This window comes from Lutjanus erythropterus, chromosome 19 (genome assembly GCF_056507025.1).
Source record: "Lutjanus erythropterus isolate fLutEry1 chromosome 19, fLutEry1.hap2, whole genome shotgun sequence".
In the NCBI taxonomy this organism is placed as follows: Eukaryota; Metazoa; Chordata; class Actinopteri; order Lutjaniformes; family Lutjanidae; genus Lutjanus; species Lutjanus erythropterus.
In genome coordinates this window covers 18429971-18443077 of record NC_139335.1, presented here as the reverse complement: position 1 = coordinate 18443077, position 13107 = coordinate 18429971, and the positions used below count along the sequence as shown (strand labels likewise).

Sequence of the window (13107 nt, the reverse complement as noted above, 5' to 3'; positions counted from 1 at the left end):
CAAAGATATTTAAGAGATTCGCTGCTCAAACAAGGTGCAAAGTTTTAATCTTAAGTGCTCTAACTGGTTCAACACAGACAGCGATATAAGGAGCTTCAGTCAATAAAGACTTCTGTTGTTTTATGCAATCAAGTCATGTAGCAAACTAAAACACATTTATCTCATTATATTTTTATTTAAAAACTCTTGCATCAGCTGGCAAAAATGGCAAAACATACAGTAGGTGCTCAGGTTTGACAAATTATTTAAGTTTTATTGTAGATGCTCAAAGCCCTAGAAAAATATCTTGATATTCATGTTTTTAATGTCAGATGTAACTATCTGATAACAGACACATGGAAAACCTGTGAAACTTGATAATGACAGAAATTTTTACTTCCCTGGAAAATCAGTGGAACAACTTGTAACTTGAGTGTTCTCCAGAAGAAAATCACCATCTATCTGAGCGGCTAATAACCTCAAAAGATGGAAACAATTAGTTTACAAAGTTTTAGGTTTATTGTAGTTCCAGAAGCAGTCGATCTTGTACGTGTTATGTAGACATTTAATAACACCGCTGTTGCAGAGATGTATTGAGTAAGTCCTGGAAATGTGGTATCAAGGGACATATTTGCGCAGAATTTAGCCTAACGTGATCAAACCAAAGAGATCTGATTTGGATGACGGTGTATTGTTGACTTGTTGTCTCTCTGTAAGCCTCTTACAGTGAGGCTGAAGGGACAGATCATCTGAGTTTAGTATTTTTCTGCAAGTTTTCATGCTGTGCTCACCTTGGGCTTAACCAGACTGTCTCTTTTCATTATACTGGGTATGCTGCATGTGTCTACATACCAGCCACATCCTGCAGGTGTGAGACAAAAGAAAGACCAGAATAAAAGTTGCAAACAGAATAGTTTCAGTCGTTGTCCTCTGTGCCTCCTGAGCTACAGCTCAGGCTCGTTCAGAGCCAAACCCTGAGCGGCCTGCGAAGAGAGCTGTGGCAGAGCGGTGTGTTTAAGCCCTCGTCTGCAGTGGAAGGCATGCAGAGGTCACTCAAGATCAGGAAAAGAACTTCCTGCCCTGGAGAAATGCCAGGATGTTGGAGTGCAGTCAATGAAGGCTTGTTTTCAGTAAGTGCTGTGCCCACAGGGAAAGTCCTGTGCCTTTTTATTATACTTAAAGACAGAGTCAGCCTGGATCTCTGCTGCTGCCTTTTCGTGATGTACGTATGACCTTCAGAAATGTCTGCTTTTCGAGTGACAAGATGTCTTAAATTAATTAATTTTTTTAACTGGACAATAGACAAAAAGACAGCATTTACTGACCACCAAAATTATTATCATCACAGTTTGAATGCCAGCAGTGAAGGCCCCATTATTGCCGAAAGGCACATACAGGTTTTGAAGCCACATGTGATACCATGCAGACGATGTCCTTTTTCAGAGTCCCTGTTTATGTCAGCAAGACAATGCCAAGACACATTCTGCATCTGTTACAACAGAACATGCAGCCAAAAGGGCACTGGCCCTTTATACAATCCTGTGGGGAAAAGCACTTCTGTGGTGCTTGGAATTCAATTCAACTGATGAAAAAATAAATATCGCCAAATTGATTGTTTAAGTAACACATTATTTTGAAATGTAAACGTAAGTCTAAGCATAAAGTGTTTTTCAAGTGTAATATATCTGTAAAGGCTTTTGACAGAGAAACGGACATCTCCATGTATGACCCAAACAAGCTTGGCAAAATCTTTGTTCTACAATTGCATTTGTTTTAAGACTCATGCAAAGTGAAAGCCATATATCAAGATCATCCAGAAACATTGACAAATTCTCTGGACCCAAGAAGAACTGATGCAAAGTGGAAAAAATGTGCTGCGGCCTGCAAGTCCACATTTCACATTGATTTTGGAAATCATGGACATGTAGTCCTTGCCACTAAAAAGGACAAGGACTATCATGACTGTTAACAGTGCAAAGTTCAAAAGCTAGCGTCTGTGATGGTTTCGGGGGTGTTAGTGCCCATGGCATCATGGTTAACTGTCACATCGTGAAGGCACCATACATACATCCACGTTTTGGAGCAACAGAACAAAATATGACAACAGAGACCCTGGATTGTTAAGCAACTTAAGTCATGTGTCAAGAAAGAAAGCATTTCTGTGTATTTCTGAAATTGTTTTGTTTGTAGCAAGCTAATGCAGGACTGCAGTTTGCTCTTTTGTCCCGCTAATCAGTAAAACCACATTAGAAACAGACTCTCTTGTCTAAACCCCCTTGATCATCCTACTAATCTTTCTAGAAAGACGGGAGATTACCATTTTCCTCCCCCACAGCCATATGCCGAGTCATTTAACTGATGTCTGTGATGAATGTGTGAGCATCCTTGCTCATTTGCAACTTCAATGTATTGACAGGGCCATTACGCCATGTGCACTCCAGATGAGGCCTGTGTGTGTGTGTGTGTGTGTGTTCTGGAAGATCTCTCAAGAGAGAAAGGATACGTGAGCGCGGAAACGAATTGAGGAAATGAGGTGAGTCATCTCTGAGTGACATGGCGAGTCAATCAGTCAATCAGTACATCCCATTCATACTACACTGACTCAGCAATATGCCAGGCAGGAGGAGGAAGGAGAATTGTATGAGGAAATACACTATTCGTATGTTGCTCGGTATCCTCACTAATAATTGTGTTGTATAAAGAAAAAACAAGTAAATAACCTCCCTACATTCTGTTGTTGTCTTCCTGTCCTCTCTGTGACCAGAGACAGAGCCTCCTGATTATCCTGCAATCTCAAAAAATATATAACGCCTCCCACCCACCAGAAGCCCTAAACAGGAAGCACTGGTTGGCAAATGGACAGGGCTGTTTCCGTAGCGACAATGGGAGAGTTAAAAAAACCCTCCTTGCAGCGTGTGCTCCGGCTCACATTGTACCTTCCTAACTGGATGAGACTGGAGGAGGGGAGCTGATGAGCTGGGGGGGTGGGGGGGGGGGGGGGGGGCGGCGGTGGGATGGACAGGAACCCTTTTTATTCTGTCCCAGAGGGAAGCAGACGGAGCAGGGGGTGGGAGGCTGTGTTTGTTTGAATTCATCTTCACAGTCTGTGAAAGCCTTTTATTGATGTTATTGATGTTGAGTTTTGTGACTCTCCCAGGACAATGACAAGTTAATGGAGTTTGTTGAGGTCTTTTCAGCTTCAAACTACAATGGTCATCATCTTATACATAATGCTTTAAAACCTTGTCAGCAGTAAGTACATGGCTGTGAATTTTACTGTGTTGTGAGTACATGGTATGATATTTTGTTTTACTATATACTAATGCAAAAAGAGGCTCTATGCCGCAAGAAATCATATAAGAATTTAGAGGAAGCAATTAATCTTTTCTCATTAACAAGTTTTATTGCTCATGGCATCCTGGGTAACTTCCACATCTGTGGACATCCAAGCTTCAGCTCCAGCTTCAAGCTACAATGGTCATCATGTATATAACGCTTTAGATCCTTGTCCACAGTAGGGACATGGCTGTAACTTAACTGTGTTGAGAATATATGGCACAATATTTTGTTTTATACTGATGCAAAAAGATGTTCTATCTATTTATTGTGTTCTTACTCTGCATAAGTAATTTAGAGACTGGCTAATCACATGCCTGACTGAATTTTAGATGCCGCTGTTTTTTAATAGCTGTTGTTGTTTTATTGTGGATTTTTATTTAATATGTTGCATTTGTAAATTTTAATATGTTGTGATTGGCTGCTACCTTGACCAGGTCTCTCTTGCAAAAGAGATTTTAAATCCATCAATGCATTTTATCTTTCTGCAGATCTTACATATAACATTGGCTGGCATCATTTCTATTGTTGTCCTCTGAGTTTACCCATGTATCCACCCAATTTAGCATTTAAGTACTACATAAACATTAAATGGTTTGAAACACACTATAATTTTTTAAGCAAATATAAGGACAATTTACAGGTCTAATGGATTACAACTGTGTTTTATAATATTGTGATTGATTTATCATTCATTTCATGTTGACAGTAAATGGTTAAAACTCAGACATGTTTGTTCTTCTGCCACTAGAGGGCAATGCAAACACTAAAACACTTCCACCCTCTGCTAAAACTAAACTTTTGACCTACTTTTGGTGTGGAATAAGGTTTGAGATCCTATTTCTGTAGTGCAAGCTCTAAAAAATATATCCACCTTCCTTTCCTTGTGTTTTATGGTTCAAAGGGGTCTGATGAAGAAAAGCTAGGGATCAGCTTCACTTGCAGTGTGTGTTATGTAACTGAGAAATATTGATTTTGAGACAGTAAAAATGTTTTTTGGTTTTAACGGCATTAGTTACTTTACATAAAAATTATTGATTGTAAATTCAAATATGTGATAAGTTTATAAAATACAATGCATGAGAAGAAGATCTTCATACTTGTTCCAACACTGGTTTTCAATCACTGTGGTTTTCCTCAGACTGACAGTGAGTGACATATCATATCTTGGTGTTATTGGGAAATGAGAGTGACAACACATCCTCATTTCCTGTCTGTGTAAGTAACCATTCAGGACTATAATTGAGGCTCAAGCATTCCAGCGAACCTTGTTTATCAGGATGTCTGCCATTGGGTTACAGCTCATCACCGTCCTTTGTCTCTCTTGCACAGCCCTGAGTGGCCCAGGTAAGACTGATTATAAGAATGAAACAAATGTGTTTACTTCCACGTTTGTAATATCTCCAAAACAAAATTGTATAAAGAAATTGAAAGAATTGTACTCAAAATGAATTGCAAAAAAACCCAAGCAGTGATGGAATCAGGCTGTCTTAGAGGCAGGGGCCCAAAAAACAGGCACCATCTGTATGTGGTGGGGCACCGGCACTCCAAAAGTCTTGTTGCATTTAGAAACAGTTTGGATCCCTGGAGTACACGTTTACAGTATCACATTGTCTTGCACACTGGACCTTAGAAGCACTTTGTCATGTTTTATCGTGTTAAGTGCCCCTCCTCTGAGCCCACAGATGCAGTGAACCAGTGTGACCCACCAAATCAGACTCATATGTATGTGTCTATCGTGATCTCTGCTGCTGCGCTGCTTGGCGTCTTCCTCATATTGATCATCGTTAAGGTACACACATGTTAGTGTGTGTGTGTGTGTGTGCACGTGTGTGTGTGTGTCTGTAGCCTATAATATACAGTACATAAGATGACTACAGACAAGGTGAAAAGCACCAATAAAACAAGGAAACAAAAGAGAGCAATGATCAAAGTCAATGTCAGCTTTACTGTAAATATACAGGACATATAGAGCATGTGTGCAAACACACAGTACTCAAAACAAAACAACAACAACAGCAGTTAAAGAGGTTAAAATACACTGAGATCGAAACAAAATACTAAGAAAGTACAAAAAGAAAAGTAATGACAGTGTAATGGTAATATATACTGGAGGGGGCAATTATAGTGCATATAGAATGAATGGTGCAAATACAGATGTAACAGATGTACAGGTAATATTTTAGCAATAGTTTTATAATATTCTTAAAAGTGGATTATGATGTAACATCCTGTTAATCCTGTCAAGTGTTTCTACTGGACCTTCTTTATTTTTATATTCTGACCTCTCCTGTCATTTCACTTCCAGCCCTCGTGTTTGTCCTGCCCCTGATTATCCACACCTGTGCTCATTCACCTCACCCTGGTTCAACCATCAGCGGATCCGTCCATCACCCCAAACACGTATACTGTATAAACTCCCTTGTGTTCACTGCTCCTCTGCTACGTTGTCTTTATTCTTATTGTTTCTCTCTGAAATGATTACAGATAATTCTCCACAGATGTCCCAGTTTACATTTAAACGCATTTGGTCAGGTGAGGTGGTCATCATCAGGTGTTAAAGCAGGCCTGACCACAAAATTCAAATGTGTCACTTTATAATGTCTCTTCAAGTACACTGAATAATAATCATATTTCTTATTATACAATTGTCACTCATATTACATGTTGACAGCACAGACTGTGGTTACCAAAACAAGATTTTGAAACCAAGGCGCATCAACCACCAGTGATGTTGAACACTCAGACGCTAAGGATGTCAGCTTGCAAGAAACCAACCTCAAAATATCTCTGCACCACCAAGGTGCAGGTGACACATCGAAGTAGCATGTTCTTCAGCATATGCTGATATTTCCTCTGGCCTTTGCGTGATTGAATCTATGTCAGTAAAAGACAGTTAAGACAGGAAGTCTTGCTTAAAGGTACGGTGTGAAAACAATGCATAAAAATGTATACCACAACTCCATTTAAAATATCTAATTTATGGCATCAGAAGCTTTGTCTGAAATCATTAACTTCTTGAGCTAATAATTGATAATGATGTGGGGCTCTGTCTTCTGCCTGGTGCAAAGCAGCATGCACCGCAGCTGTCATTGCTTTTTTCCGACCAATACAGGTGTCATTTTCTTGTCCAGCGCAAACGCTGTGTAAGTAGCAAATGTACTTGTGCACCTCTGTGTGCCCACGGGTGTATTGGTCTAAAAATGAGGTGCAGTCAGGTGCAATTCACACAAACTGTTTGGAGTACAACAGCCGTATAAATCCTGACTTCCACCAGAGCTGTCTAAAAAAGACTGACAGTCCTGTCAGTTTATGAGTACAGATTTTTGTTTTTCTGCTTAATTAATTATTTCACGCACATGTGAATGAAACTGAAGCCTCTCTATTAGTTAAACCATTGCTTAAACAATTGTGATTTCTTTATTGTGTGTTATCTTGTCCTTAACAATTCCCTTTAATGATTAGAGAGGCTACTTTCGACATTGCTTTCAATATTTAACTTACTGTAGTAACATTTCCATGTGTGCTGTAATTTCTGTAGTTAATCTTCTGTGAATCATTCGCACACGCACAGTTAGAATTACTTCATCCAACTGCAGCCTATCAATTATTAAATATGATGTTAATTTTATGTGTTGTTTTTATGTGGAATTTTTATGACTCGGCCTGCCTGACCAGTGGGTTAACCGCAGTGTCTGCATCGCTACATGTGGGTCATTTCAGTATCTCCGTTCATCCGTCAGAGGCAGGCACACCTGGCTTTTAAAGGGGATAGGATTGGTTGTATTCATGATACACCCAAAACACATCTACGATCAATTAAGAGACTAAAGACCACCTCTTTGCGCCTTACTTTGCACCCGAATTGAGTGCCATTTAAATGGTAAAGTTAGACACGCCTTAAATGCCCATGCGCCACATGCACTTTATAGCTTGCAGCTCGTCATCTAAATAGGGCCCCTAATGGTGTATACTCTATATTAGCTATGATCACACACACAGTTATCCTCTGAAAATGATGATAACAGCTTATCATCCTCAGTCGAGCGCTACAGCTCAGGAACAGGTTTTGGTCAGGCTGTTGACTGGGAGCCAGGAGCAGTTGTCAGCTGACTGGGAATCAAGGACAGGTGTCCTCTGACAACTCAGAGTGCTTTACACTACATGTCACATTCATCCATTCACATGCATTGATGAGGGAGGCTGCCATTCAAGGTATCTCTACTCCTTAGAATCTCCAGGGCATGATTAAGCAGAGAACTGGCTGGTTTTGTGCAAGCCGACTGGTCACCTGGCAGGAGACTAGCAGTCTGGGTGCTGTCTGGCTCTAGAAAAAGGTCTAACAGAGAAGAGACCAGGGAGCTGGACAACAGGGAGCCTCAATGCAGGAGGGCAAGGTTTGGTTCCCCAGACAAGAAATGGCTGGCAATCGTTGCAGGTGGAATCAGACAGGAAGCTTGCCAACTCAGGAACAGGAATGGGCTGTGGCTTAGCAGGCCAGGGCCGTAACAAGTCAGAAGCTGGAGTTGGAATCAGGCTAAACGCTAATATGTTGGAAGCTAGCAAACTGAGAAGCTTCAGGATGAAGGCTAGCATACTGGTTGCTAGTGTGTTGGAATGCAGGCTGGTTGAAATAATGCCACTGTGAGGTGCAGATACATAAAAGTGAGTTGTGCTAGGAAGAGATAAAAGATTAGTCATATTCCTCAGGAGCTAAGTGAGCACAAGCATGGCTGCCTCCTTAGTTGGAAGTTCATTCCTCAGGATGGTGAAATGTCTTAATTGGTGAAATTAATTTTCAGAATCCCAGAAAGCTCACTGATCAATCATCCAGTGGTTTTGTGTCACCTCCATCAAGCCACAATAAGACACAACACGCAAAAAATAAAACAAAAAGGGAACAAAGAAAGAGCGGCAGTGCTCGCAATGAATAAAATTGCAGTTATATCAAGATTACAAAAACAAAAGATCAGTTTCTGAAATCAATAAGATAATTTATCAGAAGAAAATGATCACTGTCGTCCTTGCAGCTGGGCTACTCTTCTTCTTAACTGATGAAGACTTATCTGAATGTTATCTCCAACAGGAAGATACAGTGTAATTTCTGCCTGTGTTGGACCTTGATTAAAGTACAGTCTGATGCTTTGATTAATAAAGGTAGTCTGCTTAGTCAACTGCTCCACCCTGTGGTCTAATTTTTCATGACAATTAGTAACAGGAAGTGCCAGGCTGCGTGTCTCTGTTTGGATTTTGTGCTGCATGAATGCATATGGGAATTGTGACACACATCTGGGTAGTATCTTTGTTCACCAACGTGGAACAGCACTTCTTGATCTGACATTTTCAGCTCAAATCACTTACTACAGTTGTCAAGACACCATCTATGCATGGTGACAGTGAGCCCTGATTTCTGATGAACTTTATAAATAACTTGTTTCCTTTCATTATTGTCTTCAATTTGGTGCAGGATGAGTTTACTCTTAGTTACAGTAACTTAATTTTTACATTAAGTACCTTTAGCTTATAATACTCCTGTACTTATTTTCTTACTTAATGACATTGGATTTTGAATGCAGTACTTTTACTTATAGTGGAGTACTTTTACATTATTGTATTGGTACTTGAGTTAAAGTTAACAACAGGCACTGTTGCTGCAAAGCAAGGCCCTTTCACCCTCTGTTAACACTGCAGGTGCACTAGAGTTAGCTCTCAAAATATATCATGAAAAGATCTTGACCGATGCTTAAAGGAGGATCTTCACTTCGACCTCAGAGAAACAGTTGTGTCTGTATCGAGGCTGACTACGCTGTCAACTTCTCGTTCACATCAGTTTCTGTGATGTAGGTCACGTGCTCCTGTCACTAAAGTGATGGGTTATGTGGGTGAAAACAGACACACATTTCCTCCTGACAAGTCAGTATTCGAGTGAACCTTGTATGACTGTCTGCCAGGATGTCTGCCGTTGGGTTACAGCTCATCACCGTCCTTTGTCTCTCTTGCACAGCCCTGAGTGGCCCAGGTAAGACTGATTATAAGAATGAAACAAATGTGTGTTGTAGGAATTAAGGTGAGGCAGGATGACTTCTGAAAGTTTTATCAAACGTAAAGTGAAATGAGACTGAGTAACTGTTTTTGTGTGTATCTACGTAGAGAGAGGTGGAGTGATGTGGAAAGATTTGGGAGACACCATCACTATCCAGTGCAGATCTGATTCAACAGAGGAGTTCCTGAATCTGAAGAAAGGTCTCAGTCGGGATGACGTTTTGGTCCAAGAGGACAAGTCAGAACAAAAAACCATCGCGGACAAATTCAAAGGCAGACTTCAGTCAAATGGAGTATTCCCCAACATTGACATTCTCATCAAAAACCTGACCTCTGACGACACGGGACCGTACTGGTGTTCTTACTCAACGTTTGACATGATATCCAATAAAATCATGAGCAAGGACGGCACAGGGTCTGTGCTCCTGGTGGTGTCAGGTGAGCCTTTTTAATGTATGTTTTATCTCACAAAACCTTTAGTTCTTACAGTTCAACTTCATCATCTTTCCACTGGATAGAATTTTTGGTCGCTCTTTATTTCACACTACACTAATAAGACGTAACAAGCTTTACTTTGTATTAATTTAGACAAAAACTAGAAATGTTGTTTTTGTCAGTATTGAGCCTTATTAGACTTTATAACAGGGCAATTAGGGACACAACAGAAGTGAAAGGTTTAATAGTGTCTAATAAAGAACATATTACTTCTAGTTTTTGTGTACTTTGATACAAAAATAAAGTGTGACCGAATTTTCTTGCTAATGCCAAATTAATAATGACTCATTCAACAAGCATGTAGAAGCACAACAATGTATTGTATGAGTATGCTACTGATTTTATAAGCATTAACAGACTATTGATATTCAGTCCAGGGATTTTACATGCTACTGCAAAGTCTCAGACATACTAAACCTGTACTTAATTATACCCCTGCTTTCTACTCACTTCATTGCAAATGAAACAGTTTTTGACTCCATTTTTGACACTGCCACGATTACCTACACTGTAAAACCAAAGAATTTCAAGGCAACTTACTTTTACCAGCCAATAATGTTTTGTTGAGATAAGTAACCTCTTCTTTAAAATAAAAAAAAAAATCTGAAAATACAACTGTATCTCAAAAATTGTTGAGTAAACTCATTGGAGTGAGAACAATGGTTAATAATTTAATACCATTTAATGTTCAAGCACCCAAATAATGACAAATCAGGTTCACAGCTCACTGTGAACAGTTTTTGAAAAAGAGATTACCCAACAAAATATAATAAGTTTCAAACAGAAGACCGTTCTAAAAATGTATACTTACGTTTAAACATACTGTAATTTGGAGCATTTGTTTCTCCAAAACAAAATTACATGATAATAACATTGTGTTGGTGAAAAACATGGAAATCTTTACAGTTTGGGTCTCAGATTAACACGCTGTCCATTAATAGGAGATTCAGATAAGCCGTGTGAGCAAGTAAATACGGATCTGGTCCTGGTGTCTGTTGTGATCTCCGCTGCTGTGCTGCTGGGAATCGTCATAGGCTTCCTCATATGGATCGTCCTCAAGGTATCCATTTGTTTTAGTGTGTGTGTGTGTGTGTGTGTGTGTGCGTGTGTGTGCGCACTGTAAACACCACTTTTCTTACTCAGCTTAAAGGTTTATTGTAAACAGCTTGCACACAAAACATTTAATGTGCACAGTAAATAAATTTGAGCTGGCTCAACTGAAGAGTGAACCTTAACTGAACAAAGTCTTTGAATTTAGTAAAACCAACTGTGTTTAGTTAACTGAACTTGAGAAAGCGTGTTCAATATATTAAGTTGACTTAACTGTAACTTAAACTTACAGGGGCTCCTGTTGGAGCTACTTTGTTTCAGCACTGACACAAAGACAGTGTGTTAAATTGTGTAAGGGGGACTAAATTCAAGACTAACCTTCATCATGGTTCACAGTGTTTTTACTATTGTGAAGTGTATTAGACACAGCAAGTTTCCATCATAGATATTTTTCTTCAAACAATAAAAAAAGAAGGTTCTGAAGACAGTTTTACCTCTCACACAGTGCATGCCAGGAAGTGTGCTCCTACGCTGCGCTACAACTCTAAAAATAAACATTGCTTTGAATACAAGAAATTGAAAAAGAGTGTTCACCATCACACTGCAACTCTTGCTGTAATAACGTGTTTTTCTTATGTTAAGTGAATCCAAACGATTTGTTTTTCTGAACAAGAACTACACTTGATATGAACATTAAAACTTACATACGTACATATGTTTATAACCATTTTTTAGTGCACACAGCTATTAAAATATACAGCTGTTAGTGCTGAGTTCACAAGTTATGTCTAGCTAATTGGTCTTTAAGTAATTCCACTATGTTGACTTAAAAAAAGTATTTTTTTTTTTCAATTTTCTTTTCATGTCATTTTTATGTGTAATCGATGATCTTGGGTTTACTGTATGTGTACAGTATTTTGCTATGACTCACAAGGCCTGATGGAATCTCTGGGGCTGTTTTCATATTCATATTATGCTCAACAGTGTGACTAACACACATTTGTGGAGTTTGTTTTACTTTTAAAGCTGAAAAAAAAAAATACAATGAATAACAATCCTGTTGCTTATTGTATGATACTCACTCATCTAACATGTTGTCAACCATATCTGTTTTTACCAGACCAGGACTTTGCGCCACAGAGTGAAACCAAGACGTGCCACCACCAATGATGTTTACGAGGACATGCGTGGAACCATCAGGCGGTAAAGTTGTTAGCCTGCAGGCAACCAACCTGAAACTCTATCTCTGCACCACTGAGGTGCAAGTGATGCATGTAAAGCAAGTAGGAACTCAGTATTTTCCTCTGACATCTCCTCGGGACTTTTGCGTGACCAAGTGTGAGTTGGAGAAAGACAGTTCAGACATTAAGGCCCATGAAATGCTAAAAGGTACAAGATGAGAACAGCACTGCAACAACAAATCAGAACCTAATTGTACCCTGACATGTATTTAATTAAATGTAAATATACTTTCTTTCATTTCAGTCATTTCTTATTTTTGCATTTTTGTAGATGATTTATTGTGTTACTAATAGCAGGGATAATGTGAATACCCAGTGTCCCCTGTGTTCTGTAAATGCTTCACATGTGGGATGTCCTGGATTACAACATCAGGAGAAGACATGAATCTTTGCTCACCAGCAACAGCCAGAAATCTCATCATTAACATCTGCAGGAATGGGTTAATATTTCATAACTGCTGATTCAGAGGCTCAGAGATTCTGTGTGCCAGATGTATCAAGCTGTGGTGTCTCCAAGAGGTGGCCACATGACTGTAGGACTCCAGGGTCCCATCTCACAATACAGGATTACTAATTTATCGGAGCATTGAAACTCACCAGAAATCTGAAACATACTCACTGTAGTTACCCTCCTAACTGACCTGTCTTGCTGTTAATGCGCACAACTGATAATGTTTTTGTATTAAACTGCTCATTTTCTATTGTTATTTACATGAAAGAAAATAAAATCATGAACAATAAATTCAGTCAAACATAAGTTAGAGTTGTATTTTTCAAACTAGTTAATGTCTGAACTCACTGAGTGCTTACTGAACCTCCTGCAGCGGCTCTAAAACTTTCCATGCAGCACATCATCCAAAGTCACAACTTCAAATAAAAAAATCTGTGGTTAAACAGGGTGTCAGATCTCAGCAGCAGGGGGAGGTTCATAAACATTTGAGACATTGATGCGTCCAGGGCTCAG

The 13107-nt window shown here is 39.4% G+C and overlaps 1 protein-coding gene across 2 annotated transcripts; it reads left to right on the top strand.

Moving 5' to 3' along the window:
- Positions 1–4564: 4564 nt before the first annotated feature.
- LOC146309639 (CMRF35-like molecule 2) lies at positions 4565–12900 on the top strand. 2 transcript variants are annotated; one of them, XM_084744169.1, is made up of 4 exons: positions 4565–4662; positions 9466–9795; positions 10794–10912; positions 12023–12900. In XM_084744169.1, exons 1-4 carry the CDS (start codon positions 4596–4598, stop codon positions 12107–12109), a joined length of 603 nt encoding a protein of 200 aa, XP_084600295.1. In that variant the 5' UTR covers positions 4565–4595; the 3' UTR covers positions 12110–12900. The 2 variants fall into 2 exon arrangements, with proteins under 2 accessions (XP_084600295.1, XP_084600294.1); XM_084744168.1 differs by lacking the exon at positions 4565–4662 and adding an exon at positions 9147–9334.
- The last annotated feature ends 207 nt before the right edge of the window (positions 12901–13107 follow it).